General features: G+C 39.9%; 1 protein-coding gene across 2 annotated transcripts in view; it reads right to left on the bottom strand.

The window, feature by feature from the left end:
• Window positions 1–13633, bottom strand: part of sez6b (seizure related 6 homolog b) — a 182923-nt gene that overhangs the window by 35523 nt on the left and 133767 nt on the right. For both annotated transcript variants that reach the window (XM_034604273.1, XM_034604274.1), the window contains 2 exons: window positions 8364–8549; window positions 5812–5980 (listed from right to left, as the gene is read on the bottom strand). In XM_034604273.1, the coding sequence (XP_034460164.1) occupies window positions 5812–5980; window positions 8364–8549 (355 nt within the window). The remainder of the gene's footprint in view (window positions 1–5811; window positions 5981–8363; window positions 8550–13633) is intronic.

Genomic DNA, 13633 nt, shown 5'->3' on the forward strand with positions numbered 1-13633 from the left:
TTAACTAGCACATAATCACTTAGCTCTCTAGAACAGAGATGATCCAAAAAGCACACAAGAGTCTGTCCTGTGGTCTGCAGTCATTGGTTTAACCAGACATGTGGAGAAGACAATGGGCTGATCGATGATGATCTCTCACCTGCAAGGACTGTTTGTTCCCAGAGTAGCACCAGTAGAATGGTGAATTACTGAATGAATAAACTGTTATTGTTATTGTGGCTTGCTGTTGATTGAATTGTAATAGATTTTTAAAAAATGTGATACACCTTTTATAGAATGTTTTTAATTAATATTATAGTTTCTTTATTCAGGCTAGGATTCTTTATGAAAAAAATATGACTAATGACAAATCTATGGATAAAATACATTTTCTTATTCATTTTTTCATAATGTTTTTTAGAAAATGGTAATATTGAGCCTAACATGCATTAAGCAAGGTGATTTAGGCATTTTTTTAAAGACATAATACAGATTATCCAATTCAGGCAGAATTTTCTTTTATGGCACAAAAAACCACTAATAGTTGTGCCATATCTCCTCTGAGAATAATATCTCCATTCTTTCTTCTGGGACAGTTAGAAAACATCGTAAGGGTTACAGAAAGGTATAATATGTTGATCTAGTGTGTAAAACAGATATCGGAATAAGTCGCAGAAGTCAAAATTGCAAAACATTTCCCACATTACCTGAATTAACCCTACTTAGGTTTTTTTGTTTGTTCATGTCCCCACATGGAGGGGCCACCAGGGCATGAACCAGGTGTTTGGGCTTTATTTTTAGAAGCTGTTATGTTGTCAATGTCTTCCCTCCGTCGAGGAGGTTATGAGCTCACCCCTGTCCATTGTTAATGGTTGGTTTGTTAGTAAGATTACACATAAAAAACTTTACAGATTGCAACAAGACTTTGGGAAGGCTTTGATCTAGCAGGAACTTTATTGCATCCGCATGCCTGTATGTCCTCCTGCCTGAGCTGCTACCAGCAATGATAATATCTCCCAGGTCATGAAAACAATAGCCTCTCACATTTAAAGAACCATATGCTGCACAATTTCTATCACAGCTAAACTAAGGAAAAATAGATATATATTGTGAGGAGCTCATAGTGATGAACCAATTATCACCTTTTTTCTTTTTAGCTTTTCTTTTCATACACATATTCTTGTCAGGAAATAGTTGACATCAAAACTGAAGTAAACGAGTCAGGGTGAGTACTGCAATCTGTGTACACAAGCATGACCCCCGATAAACACTGATGTGGCTTTGTGTCTTCTGGACGTGTTAATAGGCAACTGTTTCAATGGGTGACATGATCATCATATTACCATACTTTCATATGGCAGATGTTGTGTGTGATTGATAAAAAGAAGAAAACCAAAGTGTAATCTCTACTGAATTGGACAAGATCTCAACATAAATGTTATGAAATTTCCAAAAATATGATTGGTTCCCTGGCCAGTGCCCCATCCAACGACCATTTTTGACAGACGGATAGAAAGTGCTGAAAACATAACCTTCCTGACATCAGAAGGAGCTTCTGTGAAGGAACCTTGTCGCTGCCCACAGAGTAAAATTGATTCAAGTGTCAGTTTGCGTTGAAGAAACGTTGCAGAGTAGATAACTGATATGGCACAAGACACTGAAAAACCATTGCAGGACATCTCAATATGTGTTCAGTGCTCTCTGGTCTGCAATGAAACAACAGACATAACAAATACCATCCAAATTGCAAAGTTTGGCATTTGATCACTTCCGAGTTTGATACGCTGGAGGAATTTCTGTGTTTGTGAGCCATGCATGGTACTACCACATGCGCATCATCATCATCATCATCATCATCATCATCATCATCATCATCATCATCATCATCATCATTACCATCTGACATCACAGGCCTCACCAAAGAGAAGCAGGTCTAGCCATCGCTTTGGTAGGTCAGTGGGATGTATGTGTACAATAATTTAATATGATCCTTCAAGGATATTATAAAAAATGATTTGCAAAAGCCTCCCCATCCCTGGTTTAGAACCTACCTTCCATTTTTTTCAATTAAGATGTGGAGAGCTTGCCCAGATAGACATAAACATGGACTGATTCTTGGACTAACCCATTAATGATCATTTTCTACAACCTATGAATGTGTCAGGCCTGTAAAGATGCACTCAGAATTCTGCTGATGTTAAACTCCATGGCAGACATCTGTGACCTAGCTGATACTTAATGTTTGATTGCCACCTGAAGCAGTCACAGTCACTGTTCATCCTCTGCCTGTCACAGCCCTCCGCCAGCAGCAGCCGCCGCAGCAGCCTCCACCCACTGCTCTGTTCCTTCATGGTTCCCCACAGAGGTCTGCATTGATCTCTCCCTGCTCTGCCTTTGATGACTTAAGTTATTCTTCTCAGGTAGCAGTGAAACAACACAACAGAGTCTTGATGTCAAACTTAAATCTATATTTACATTAACAGTGACTGAACTGATCTGAATGTCAAAATATTCTTCCTTTTTGGTTTTTATTCTCTGAAGGGGTGAACAGTTTTGTTTTCCCCCTTGTTCAGTGAGGAAACAAAATTCTTTGAGATTCCCCCCAAAACACTTGATCTGAATCAGAGGCAGCTCTTGCTACTGATTTGCCTCTTGCGACTTGCTACTGTTTTTACCTCATTACCGACAAACTGCGTAAAGACAAACAGAGGAGCATGCTTAACACAGCCCGGGGTGCTGTGAAAGCTGTCAGTCAAACGCTGACACAGACTAAACAAGCAAAACAACACAGTCTGAAAAGATGGGTCTTGTTCTTGGATGTGGTAAACAGCAATCCAACAATTTCTGTTGGCAAGATGTTTAATTATCTGGGGCGCTATCACCTCTTGCGTCTCACGTGCCAAGGCAGCCGACCTAGTTGAACTCATTCCAACTCTTAGCATTGTCGCTGGCCCCATTCCAACAATTTCCCCCAAAAAACTTGAATGTTTTAGTCGACTTTTCAGTCTCCACCACTGGTTAAAATTCTTCTGCTCTGCAACAGGATATGAATCCATGTCAAACTTGAAGTACTTGTGGACTAATCTCAGTCCTCACAGAGCAGATTGTGTGCATCCTAATGAAAGGGGAACAAAGCAGCTGACTGCTAATTCGTATCCAGTTTTTAGCTTTTAACTCGTCCTGCACCATGACAAACCAGATCTAGACCTTTGTGTCTCCCACTATAACATCCAGCCCTAGCAGTGTCGGTCTCACACACATAAACACACACGTCTCCAAAAAACTCCAGCCATCCTAGGCTTTACTGTGCCACTGTTGACAATTGTAGTTATTCTGCAAACTATTTAAAAAGTTGCACTCATCGATGTCACATCCCGCTTCAGCACAGCTTTTGTTGTTCAGGACGTAGATCTCTAAGGCTTGATTGTATTCTACACCTAAGCTTCACCACACTATGCCACTTTTTCCAGTTTTATCAAGTAAAACTACTCATTTTCCATGTGCTTAGCTCTGGTCATCACATCTGTTTATTGCAGACCAAACAGGACACTACCTGACCTATGCATAATCAGGGTCACTTTCTTGATGTAGTTCTAAATCTTTGATATCCAACTCTGAACTCTTGGTATTGTTTTTTCAGATCAGTTGTTCTTTTCATTGTTGCTTGTATAACCAATCGTCTTGCTGGTGAAAGTAGTCACAAGATACATGAAAAGCTTTTACAGATCATCTGTGCTGCACATACTGTAGATGTGCTGTATGAATGTGTGGGTGAATGGCAAAAACTGTACTGTAAAGCGCTTTGAGTGGTCATCAAGACTAGAAAAGCTCTATAAATATGGTCATAATTAATGTCAGTTCTTTCTCATGTCTGTGTGATCACCAGAGAAGATACATTAACAGCTGAGGTACAGTCATAGGCTGCAATAAATAGCTCTCAGTGACACTTTTCACCATGTCAACCACGCAGCGCTGCTGGAGGATGTCATTAAAACTGTGAATGAGGCTCATAGGACTTCACAAATGAGACACAGCTGTATGCATAGAGCACCAGGAGGACATGGGGATTGAACCCAGGATTAGAGGACACCCCACTCTTCCTCCTGAGCCACAGCTGCCCACTTCAACTTTACTCCACTTGGCTGAGTGGAAAAAGCTGCCAACTCAAACTGGTGCGGAACTAAAAGGAAGGGATGTTTCCCCCTTACTCCAGAGTAAAGTTAGAGAAAAATATGATTAGTAAATTTGTGCATTTACTCTTGGAGCCAGAATTCCATCAAAAATGTTGGTGATGATGGTGTTTTTCAGTTATGTTTATCTGATCAAACTTTCACTTCTGAAGTCATTGAGGCAGATTGTAAAGAGAAACCAAAACATCAGATGGTTAACGAGAAATCACAGACATAAGGAGACAGCCCGTGCCAACTCTCTGTCTTCCATCATCACAACTTCCTGATCTTTTTCAGTTTCCTCAGAGCTGTCCAGATGTCTCCTCATATCTGAGCTCGATACTTGTAGCAGGAGCAGTTATGGGCTGGTATACAAACTGGATTATTCAGCTAATTTCGCCCCTGTGGTATCTCATCTCAGTCCTCTCTAATGACAGCCCAATGACACAGCAGTCATTGCCATGAGCTCACAGCCAGTAGTCATTAAAACTCCCCCACTGAAAACATTCACTGCAGATCGTTTTCCAGAGCTCATAGTTTTAGCTTGTCATTTCTTTGTCAATGTGTAAATCTTTAAGCCTGCTATAACTGACTGGTATCATACATATCATCACCTTTTCTGTATGGTGAACTTCTGTCCAAACACTTTACAAGTCCAACAGGTTCACAGCAACATTATCATTCACATCATGTTGTATTTAGCAAACTAGAAAACTAAAGTGCACAATTCAGTCTCTTATAGTTCTCTTTTTTGCTCTCTCCATTAATTCCTGAAGGGAACATCAGCTGCTAAATGCTCAACTATTGTCAGTCGTTAGTTTCTCACGGTCTCTCTGCCATTTGGTGTCGAGCAGGTGTAGAGCGCGTTTTCAGAGCTTCTTCTGCAAAAACAGATGTTTTCTTTCATCCGAATATAACACAATGAGAGCAGCGAGAGTGAGCCGGGCTGGGCAGCTAAACAGTGAGGTGAAACTACAGCACTCTGAAAATCTGAAGAGCTGTAGATTCAGGTGATAATTCCCTTGTGGCTTCGTCACAACGAGAGACCTTTTTCACATTGCCACTAGTTACATTGTTATTATAGAATTCTACTTTCGGCAGCTTTTATTAAACTTTGTCTTTGTTTCAATTTGACCTCCCCTGATTGGTTATTTAAAAAAAACATAATAAAGATGATAGAAAATAGAAACACAATGTGGACAATGCACTTCCTGTTGCAAATACCAGAGTGGTGTCATTCGAGCGGATTTTCATTTCATATTTCACTGACTTTCATCCAATATATTTAGACTTTAGTCCCACATCCTTGCGTTTCATTTCATTAAGTTAAAATTTAAATATTTTGCATATCTCATGTCACATTGTCTTTTAAGACAGGGGGTGATTTTTTAAAAAATGTTGTGATGTACTTGTATATCTTTTACATTTTCTAATAGAGTAGATGTTTTGGGGGTCTTTTGAGATATAATTTTCGAAGTATGATAAAAACTAATTAATTGCTGTAAAATGAAATAATCAAAGTTCTCAGAAAATTAATTTTGCAAGTATGATGCACAGTTTTACACAGTTTTTATGTTTACATGCAGGCGACAATGTCAACAAAGGCCAAATTGGCTGAGTATGTCCAAACCGTCCTCGTGTAAAAACTCGATGTCCTGCTTACCGATCGTCATCCTCGGCCAGTGCCACCTTCTCAAAGTGAATGTGAAGTCTTTGGGCCCCGGGAGCCTCCAGCAGCCAGTGGCACGTCAGGTTGTTGCTGTAGTTGCTGGGAAAACCAGGAGAGATGATCCGACCCACTGTGACGTTCGTGATCACACCACCACAGGCAGCTGAGAGAGCAGGAGGAGAAGCAGAACTGCTATTTTAACAACACTGAATGTCAAACACATATTCACAAACTGGTGCTGAGACCACCCCACCCCTATTAACCTGCTGATTACAGGTTCACCTCATCTGCCTGGATGAAACTCTTAAGTCAGTTTAAACAAAGAGGAGGTGACTTGGTTGCTCTACGCTGCTCCTAGTACTGTTTAGATTCACCCGTCATTCACTTCCATGCTGCTGTCGCTCAAGTGCTGTTGACTTTCTGTCAGCACTTCCTGCACATGTTTCACAAAGAAGGGCCTACTGGGAACAGTGCAGTCTTTCAGCTGCCGAGAGGCTTTAATGCAGAATTCCTGTGCAGGAAGTGTTGCAACAGTAAGAAAAACAGACAAAATGGAAGAAACTAGAACAAAATTGTGAAGACAGAGAGTATTTGTGTTTATAAAATGGATTCTGACACTTTTGTCATGCAGATGGAATTTCTGTGGAAATGTACAATTCTATGTAGCAAGATAACAGGATGTCAAGTTTATGTGTGTGTGTGTGTGTGTGTGTGTGTGTGTGTGTGTGTGTGTGTGTGTGTGTGTGTGTGTGTGTCTGTGTGTGTGTGTGTGTGTGTGAGAGACAGTGAATCTCAATGAAAGAAAAATGAAAATGAATCAACAAAAAATAACTGTTTACTTTTCATTGAGGAAACCAATAAGCAAGGGGAGAAATAAAAGAGATAGGATCGGATTTATTAACATATACAGAAAATCTATTTGCAGCGATAGAAAGGTGTTTGTGTGTGTGTGTGTGTGTGTGTGTGTGTGTGTGTGTGTGTGTGTGTGTGTGTGTGTGTGTGTGTGTGTGTGTGGGTGTCCCAGCTGATCAGGTCAAGGTTACTCGTGCAGACAAAGCTTAATTAAAGCAGAGCAGGAAGAGTAAACCCAGTGGCATCTTGCCCAGATTTCAGTAATCACACCTCAATACACCTTCTTTATGCTCTGATGCACACACAAATACATACACACAAACACACACACACACACACACGCACACACGCACACACACACATACACAATCAAGATGGCAAAGATACAGATGCACAGCCACACAAACCCCCTCTTAGAAATGGCTCTCAGAGGCTTATTTCCTGTGCTGCGAATCAGAGTTGATCCGAGTGGTCAGGAGCAAAATTGTCACTTATTATTCATCAGCCAGCCCCATCAGAGCAGATAAAGAAAAAAAAAAACATTCATCATCCACACACTCCTGTGGGAGTCCAGGTCTGTCTATCTCTATGGTTGTCATGCAAAAGGACTAGAAGGTCCAATAGATAACTCTTGGCTGCAAAAAAAAGAAAATAAACAAGAGACAGAAAAGAGAAAAAAGAAAAATACTATTAATGGGAATTGTGCGGAAAGCTGGCATAGAGGGGCTGGAATACAGAAAACAGTATGAATGAGAAAACCAATATTGAAAGGAGCAGAAAAAGCCCATCGAGTCTGAACAAAAACAGATGTCCAAGGCTCCAATGCTCAGGCTTACTAACAACAAAATGACACAACAGTGGTGTACTATGCTCAAAGATGGTAAGTAATGCTAACAATCACTAATATATTTTTTTGTATCATTACTTTACATTACATTACATAACATATGATTTAGCTGACGCTTTTATCCATAGCAACTTACAATAAGTGCATTCAACCATGAGGGTACAAACCCAGAGCAGAAATAATCATGTAAGTGCAATTTGCTTCAAAAAAGTGCTACGTGTAAGTGTCATATATAAGAGCAACTCAACGTAATAATTTATTATAATTAAAAAAAAATCAAATATGAACACCAGAGTTGACATTATCATCTTCTTAACCAAGTTAAAATAATAAAATACAAAATTATACTAACTATTATTATGAATTATATTTACTACTAACTATAATAATACTACTATTATACTATTCTTACATATATTCTACTTTCTAAAATAATACATATTGAAATAAGAAATCAATCTCAAAAATATTAAATATCACAATTAATATAATATATATATTACAAATAGTTTAATATTTTTAAATTTAGAGTGACACACACTCTCATGCACGAATGCATGCATGCACACACACACGCTAGTAGTAATTTTAGAGGTAATTTTTCTCTTCTTGCCCTTTTCAATAGTAACAATAGGAAGAGCGATAAAACAAGGAGAATTATGACTGTGAAGCTGAAATCTTAAAAAAATGACAGACAAGTGAAAAAAAACAAATCAATAAACTGTGGAGCATAACTTACATTTCTGTAATTATTTCAAATAGTCTCAGTGTTTAGTTGCTGTCCTTCTTAGCTGTGGATATCAAGGGTCAGCTTTGATCGTGTTCCCCCAGGCTGTGGTGACCTTACCTAGGCAGTGTGGTTCCTTGCCACTCCAGTAGGGGGTGCTCGCATTGCGGCAGGTCAGCACACTGGGGCCTTGCAGCTGGTAACCAGTCAGGCAGGAGAAGAAAGCCTCCCCTCCAGAATGGAGACTGCTCACTGATACATCTCCGTAAAGAGGCCGCTGGGGGAAGACACAGCTCAACACGAAGACTGCAAGAGACACAGAGAGAAACAGAGCAATGAAAGAGTCAGAAAGGAACGAGACTAACAACAGAAGACAGACATTGACAAAAAGAGAGACAGACCCAAAGAAGAGAGATAGTTCAGCAAGAGGTGATGCTGGCTTTTAGAAGCCGAAAGGAACCAGGGAAGTTAGTTAAAGCTTGTGATTCTTGTCACACCGAAACAGCTTCCTGCCAAACTCCATAAAAAAACCCACATTAGCTCCAGTAATGAAATGCTCTTAATCACCACAAATGGGCAAAACCATAACCTGATTTCTCTATTTAGCACATTTACCAATCCGAATTTTGATGGCTTCAGCAGCCAGAGAACATTACTCAAGCAATTTTAAAATGATTCACCCAAATCACTTCTGTGAAAATGAAAAGGGTAAAAGCTGCATTCTGCCTTTGTCCTTCATCAGTGTTTGTTCTACCTCCGAATTTTCGGGCTATTGCATATCAAAGAGAGGAATCAAGGAGATTGAGATGAGAACTGAATACTGGTCAAGTCTCGCAGAATATCCAAAGAAACAGACAAGAATCTAATGAAACTGAATAAACCCTGTACTATAACGCCTCACATGGTAAAGTCAGTATAATGCACTTCATCAGTATAACAACAGAGCGAAGTCATATTCACCACTCTGCTGCTCTCACTCTCCATTTTTAACAAACCAAGTGTTTTCATTCACTAATTCATTTAAATCTTTCTACTTTGTCATTTCTTTTTCATTAGACGTGCAGGCTGCTCTTAGTGCCTCTCTACATTTTCACATTAGATCATTTTCTCTTACACACACCCCACACTTAGCTTAAAATGTATTTCAGTCAGGACCACTTTAGTCAAAGAAAACTTTATTTGCCACTGCATAATTTTACATTTGGTGGTATAGCTCTGTTCTGGGGCCTCCCTGCCCTTCCATGTTCATACGTGGAAAGCCCAGGATGGAGAGAACGCACCCTCTAAAACTTGAATAAACTGCGCTCTGTAGCAGTCGGTGGGGGCGGGGCAGTTTCCCTTTAGTCTGTGGACCAAGTCCAACATGTTTTCCTCCAAGTCCTCAGATAAAGTAGAGGTGTGGTCGGCAACTGGGTCAAACCTCAGGTCAAAATCGCCTCCAGATCATTTGGTCTTTTTATTTCACCACATCAGACACAGACGGACTGACCTGTGATGGATGCTTATCTCCCTCATGTCGACAACATTCATCGAATCACTTCCTGTTTTGCAGTTTGTGTTTAAAGTAAAAGCACAACCTTTGGTTTGCTGCTGCAATGCTCTATAGCGAGCTGAATTATAGAGCTTTCATTATGAAAAGTTTTGACCTTGGGTCTGAAGATTGTGTCGTTAGTGTAACAGGTATCTGAAATAACCAACATGCAATATTTTGGAAAAATAACACCAGTTAAGAAGATCATTCAAACATATGTATAATCCAAACACTTGAACATTAATAAAGCAAATTCAGTAATTTTTTTTGAAAAACATGGACTATAAAGTCTTCATTGGAGATAAACCAGGTAGGAACAAAACATTTTCTATCCTCTCTCTGCACCAGAGGCTGTTTCTAAAAAGCTCAACAGCACAACATCCAGCAATCAAACAATAAAAAAGTATATTGTAGAACTGTTTGTGGAGGACTTTGTAATGTCACTTGTTATTACTGAGCACAGAGAGAAATAATAGTGAAAAGGACACTTCTCGTGTGAAACAACCAGGACTGGTCCAACTTTGGCCGGAAATGTACAGTATGAGATCCCTTGACTAAAAGCAGGAACATGATTGATAAAAAAAAAGCAGAGTGGTGAATAGTGCTGAGGCAGACTGGCACTGTGGAAATGTATGAAGTTACCATGAGATATTTTCCATGAGACTTACTCCGGAGGCTGCCTTTCACAATTGCAAAATGCAGTAGGCGATTCTCAGACCATTCACAAGAGCACAGAAATCTCTGGAGCTTTCAGGTGAGGAGAGGTGCAGCCGGCAGAGACAGGACGTAACATCATGTGTCTTTGTTAACATCACATTGTCACTGGCGTTGGCCTTCATCACAAAAAGCTCTCTTGACATTGTATGGCACCGTTTTTTATTCTGATATATTTGTTTTGTTTTTGTTTTTGTTTTTGTTTTTTGCATCTGTTGCATGTTAGAAGTGTCATCAACACTTTTGTGTTTATATATCCAGCCTCTCCACAGAATGTCTGTAGATCTCTGGAGCTCAGTGCTTGTATGAGAGCAGCTCAGAGTTGAGCTAACATTTACAATTTAAACAGAAACAGGTCAGACTACAGGGAGGTTTTGACTGAAATATGAACAAGATATACTTGTATATATTAAAATAAAACTGGTAAAATTTGAAATATGGGCTTGTCTTTGATAAATTTCAGTACATGTGATTGCTAAATATAGACCGGGAAGGGGGAAGGGACATTCCATATTTAGCATCCATAGCACATCATTTGCATTTCAGAGTGTGCTCACCAGGTGAGATTCTTTAAACAGGGTTACTGCACTGAATGATTTCTAAGACTGGAATTAAAGCAGTAGTAGTAGCAGAGTAGTTTGTAAGTGTCTGTCCCTGTCAAATTATCCTGTGTGTGTCAATAATTTAACATTTTATTAAGTCGTCTGCTTTGACAGAGGTAAACAAAACAACAAACATCCAGTGGAAAGTACACAACAACAACACCATCCCAGTGACATTTGGTGTAGCAGTGTCCCCTTGAGACTATCACCTGCTGGATCTGTACACACTTGTACAAAGGCCTGTTACGCCACTGACAATCTGTGAGGAACACATCCGTGCTGGCTCTCAGGTGGCCAGTTAACTAACTGGCTTTTTTTTATTGCAGATGATTTGTCTTACCTCAGCCTCCTGGTGCCAAACAAAGTAATAATATATTTCTGCTAAAGTCTCTGATCCATCTCAGTGTAATTGTCCTTGTTTTATTGTTAGCCCTTGGATGGCTTGGCAGTTGGGCTACTATCGATTCTGTCTGCTGGGGACAACTCTGTGCCTCAGGATAGGAAATATGTAGTGAGATTAAAAAGGCCAATAAATGACAACCTATGACCTCCCCTGCTTCCAACACTGTGTTAGTGCTGAGGGATGGTGCTGGTGCTGCGGTGTCTCCCTGAAACAGTGATAAGAAGAGCAGTGTTGGTCTTTATAGTATTTCTCATTAGGAGCATCATCCCAGGCTAGTGCTGCCGTAGCAGCAGCAGCAGCTGCTGGAGCTGTGTCCTATCACTCCCTGAGCTAGTCATTACCATGGTCCGCTGTAGCTATTAATATCCAAGCCAACCAAAAACTGTGAAACTCACAGGCTCACTGGAGACTAGAAAAGAGATAAAAGAGCCATCATGGTAGCATTGTGGTATCATAACACTGGTGCTTTGCAGAGAGCTTTCACAGAGACAAATTGCCTCGAAGCGGGAAAATGTCTGCTATATGCTACATCACTTTGTCTTGTCTTCTGAGACCTAAAGGCCATTTATCACGTTTTGGTTTTAATGGAAGTTTATTGATAAGCACTGCGTTTATTTCTTCTTCCATACTGAAAGGCACACATTGACCTGCAGCTGGAGTCCAGTAGATCACTGGGATTGTTTGTGTCTTGAGGAGAGAAAGACGAGCAGCAAAACATAGATGATGAAGAGGAAGAGAGCAAATAAAAATTAAATGTAAACACATCTTTAATAAAGTAATGCTACTTGTCTGTCAGAACAAAAGTTGGACCTAAGGTTTAACAACAGGATGCTGGGACTGTGTTCTCTGAATATTTCCTGGTTCCTGAGCTTGTCCCTCTCATTCCGTCAACTCACCTTTACCTATTTATACCAAAATTAGTGGGTATACAAGAGTTTTTGAAATGCAGGTAAATCCGCCAAAAAAGGAGAAGTTGACTTCTTTCCCATTACCAGAATGGAGTTTGCCTTTTTGTTTTTTTAAGAGTGAGTTATGTTCAAAACCCTGCAGCAGTCAGCAACTAGAGTGCCAAATACAGAAGAGGAAGAAATTGTTTCTGTCGCTGCCCATTGGAGCAGGAGCCGTGAAAATATTATATATGACAAAAATATTGAAGACAAAATCCAGATGTTAGTAGTTGTTAATGGGTTTTTGACTAAAGGGAAAGAGGCTCTGCACTATAGTGTGAAAAATAGGCGACTTTACAGATGCCTGCCCATCCAACTTGAACATAAACATTAATTGCCATATTTTTTAAGAAAGAAAGAAAACAATTTTTTTATTTCCAATTTGCAGATGGTTTACCAAAATAACGACTTTTTGGAAATGTGCACTGATATTTTTGGAGATATGACATTCCCCCCTTCTGACTTGAGACCAGCGCTCTTCACCAGCAGCTCCTGAGATGACCGGCCGCTCAGTGTGTGCCAATACATTATAGACTGGATAGCAGATGTATCTTTTACTACACTGTCAGTTAGATCCCCCCCCCCCCCCCCCCCCTCCTCTATTTATGGAGCGCTGTGTAAAGATTTCTATGTCATGGGAAATCATGAGAATCCAGCTGGGATGTTGAGGCCAGACTTCCCAGGACGGGGAAAACATTTGTGTTCATGCGGACATCGGCATCCCAGCTGGGCACAGTATTTTACTTTTAGGAAATATAATCAATCGACAGTTAGTGCAGCAAAATAAACACTTTTACTACAAATTAAGCTGAATTTATTGTGGACTTCACTTTCTCTGTTCACTGTTTATGTATATATTTGTTTTTATTCAAAATTGGTAACAGTGTACATATAAGAACCCCAAAACCACAGACACTGCTTATGTTAAACTGTCCAAATAAATATTTATATTACTCATAATGCATTCACACTCAGGAATTATAACATCTACTAAAACATTACAAACACTAGAACGGAACCTGCTTTACATTTCAGAACCAGACCATAAGCTGCTGACATGACCGTTGGTCTCAAACAGCGCTCTCTATCTGGACATTAGGCTCATTGTGGATAAGGCTGAACAAAGATAACACCCTGTGTGATATACCATATATTTTTTTTACTTTCGGAGTCTCGGGGGTAAACAGTGTTGC

The sequence above is a fragment of the Hippoglossus hippoglossus genome, chromosome 13, assembly GCF_009819705.1.
Source record: "Hippoglossus hippoglossus isolate fHipHip1 chromosome 13, fHipHip1.pri, whole genome shotgun sequence".
Taxonomy (NCBI): domain Eukaryota; kingdom Metazoa; phylum Chordata; class Actinopteri; order Pleuronectiformes; family Pleuronectidae; genus Hippoglossus; species Hippoglossus hippoglossus.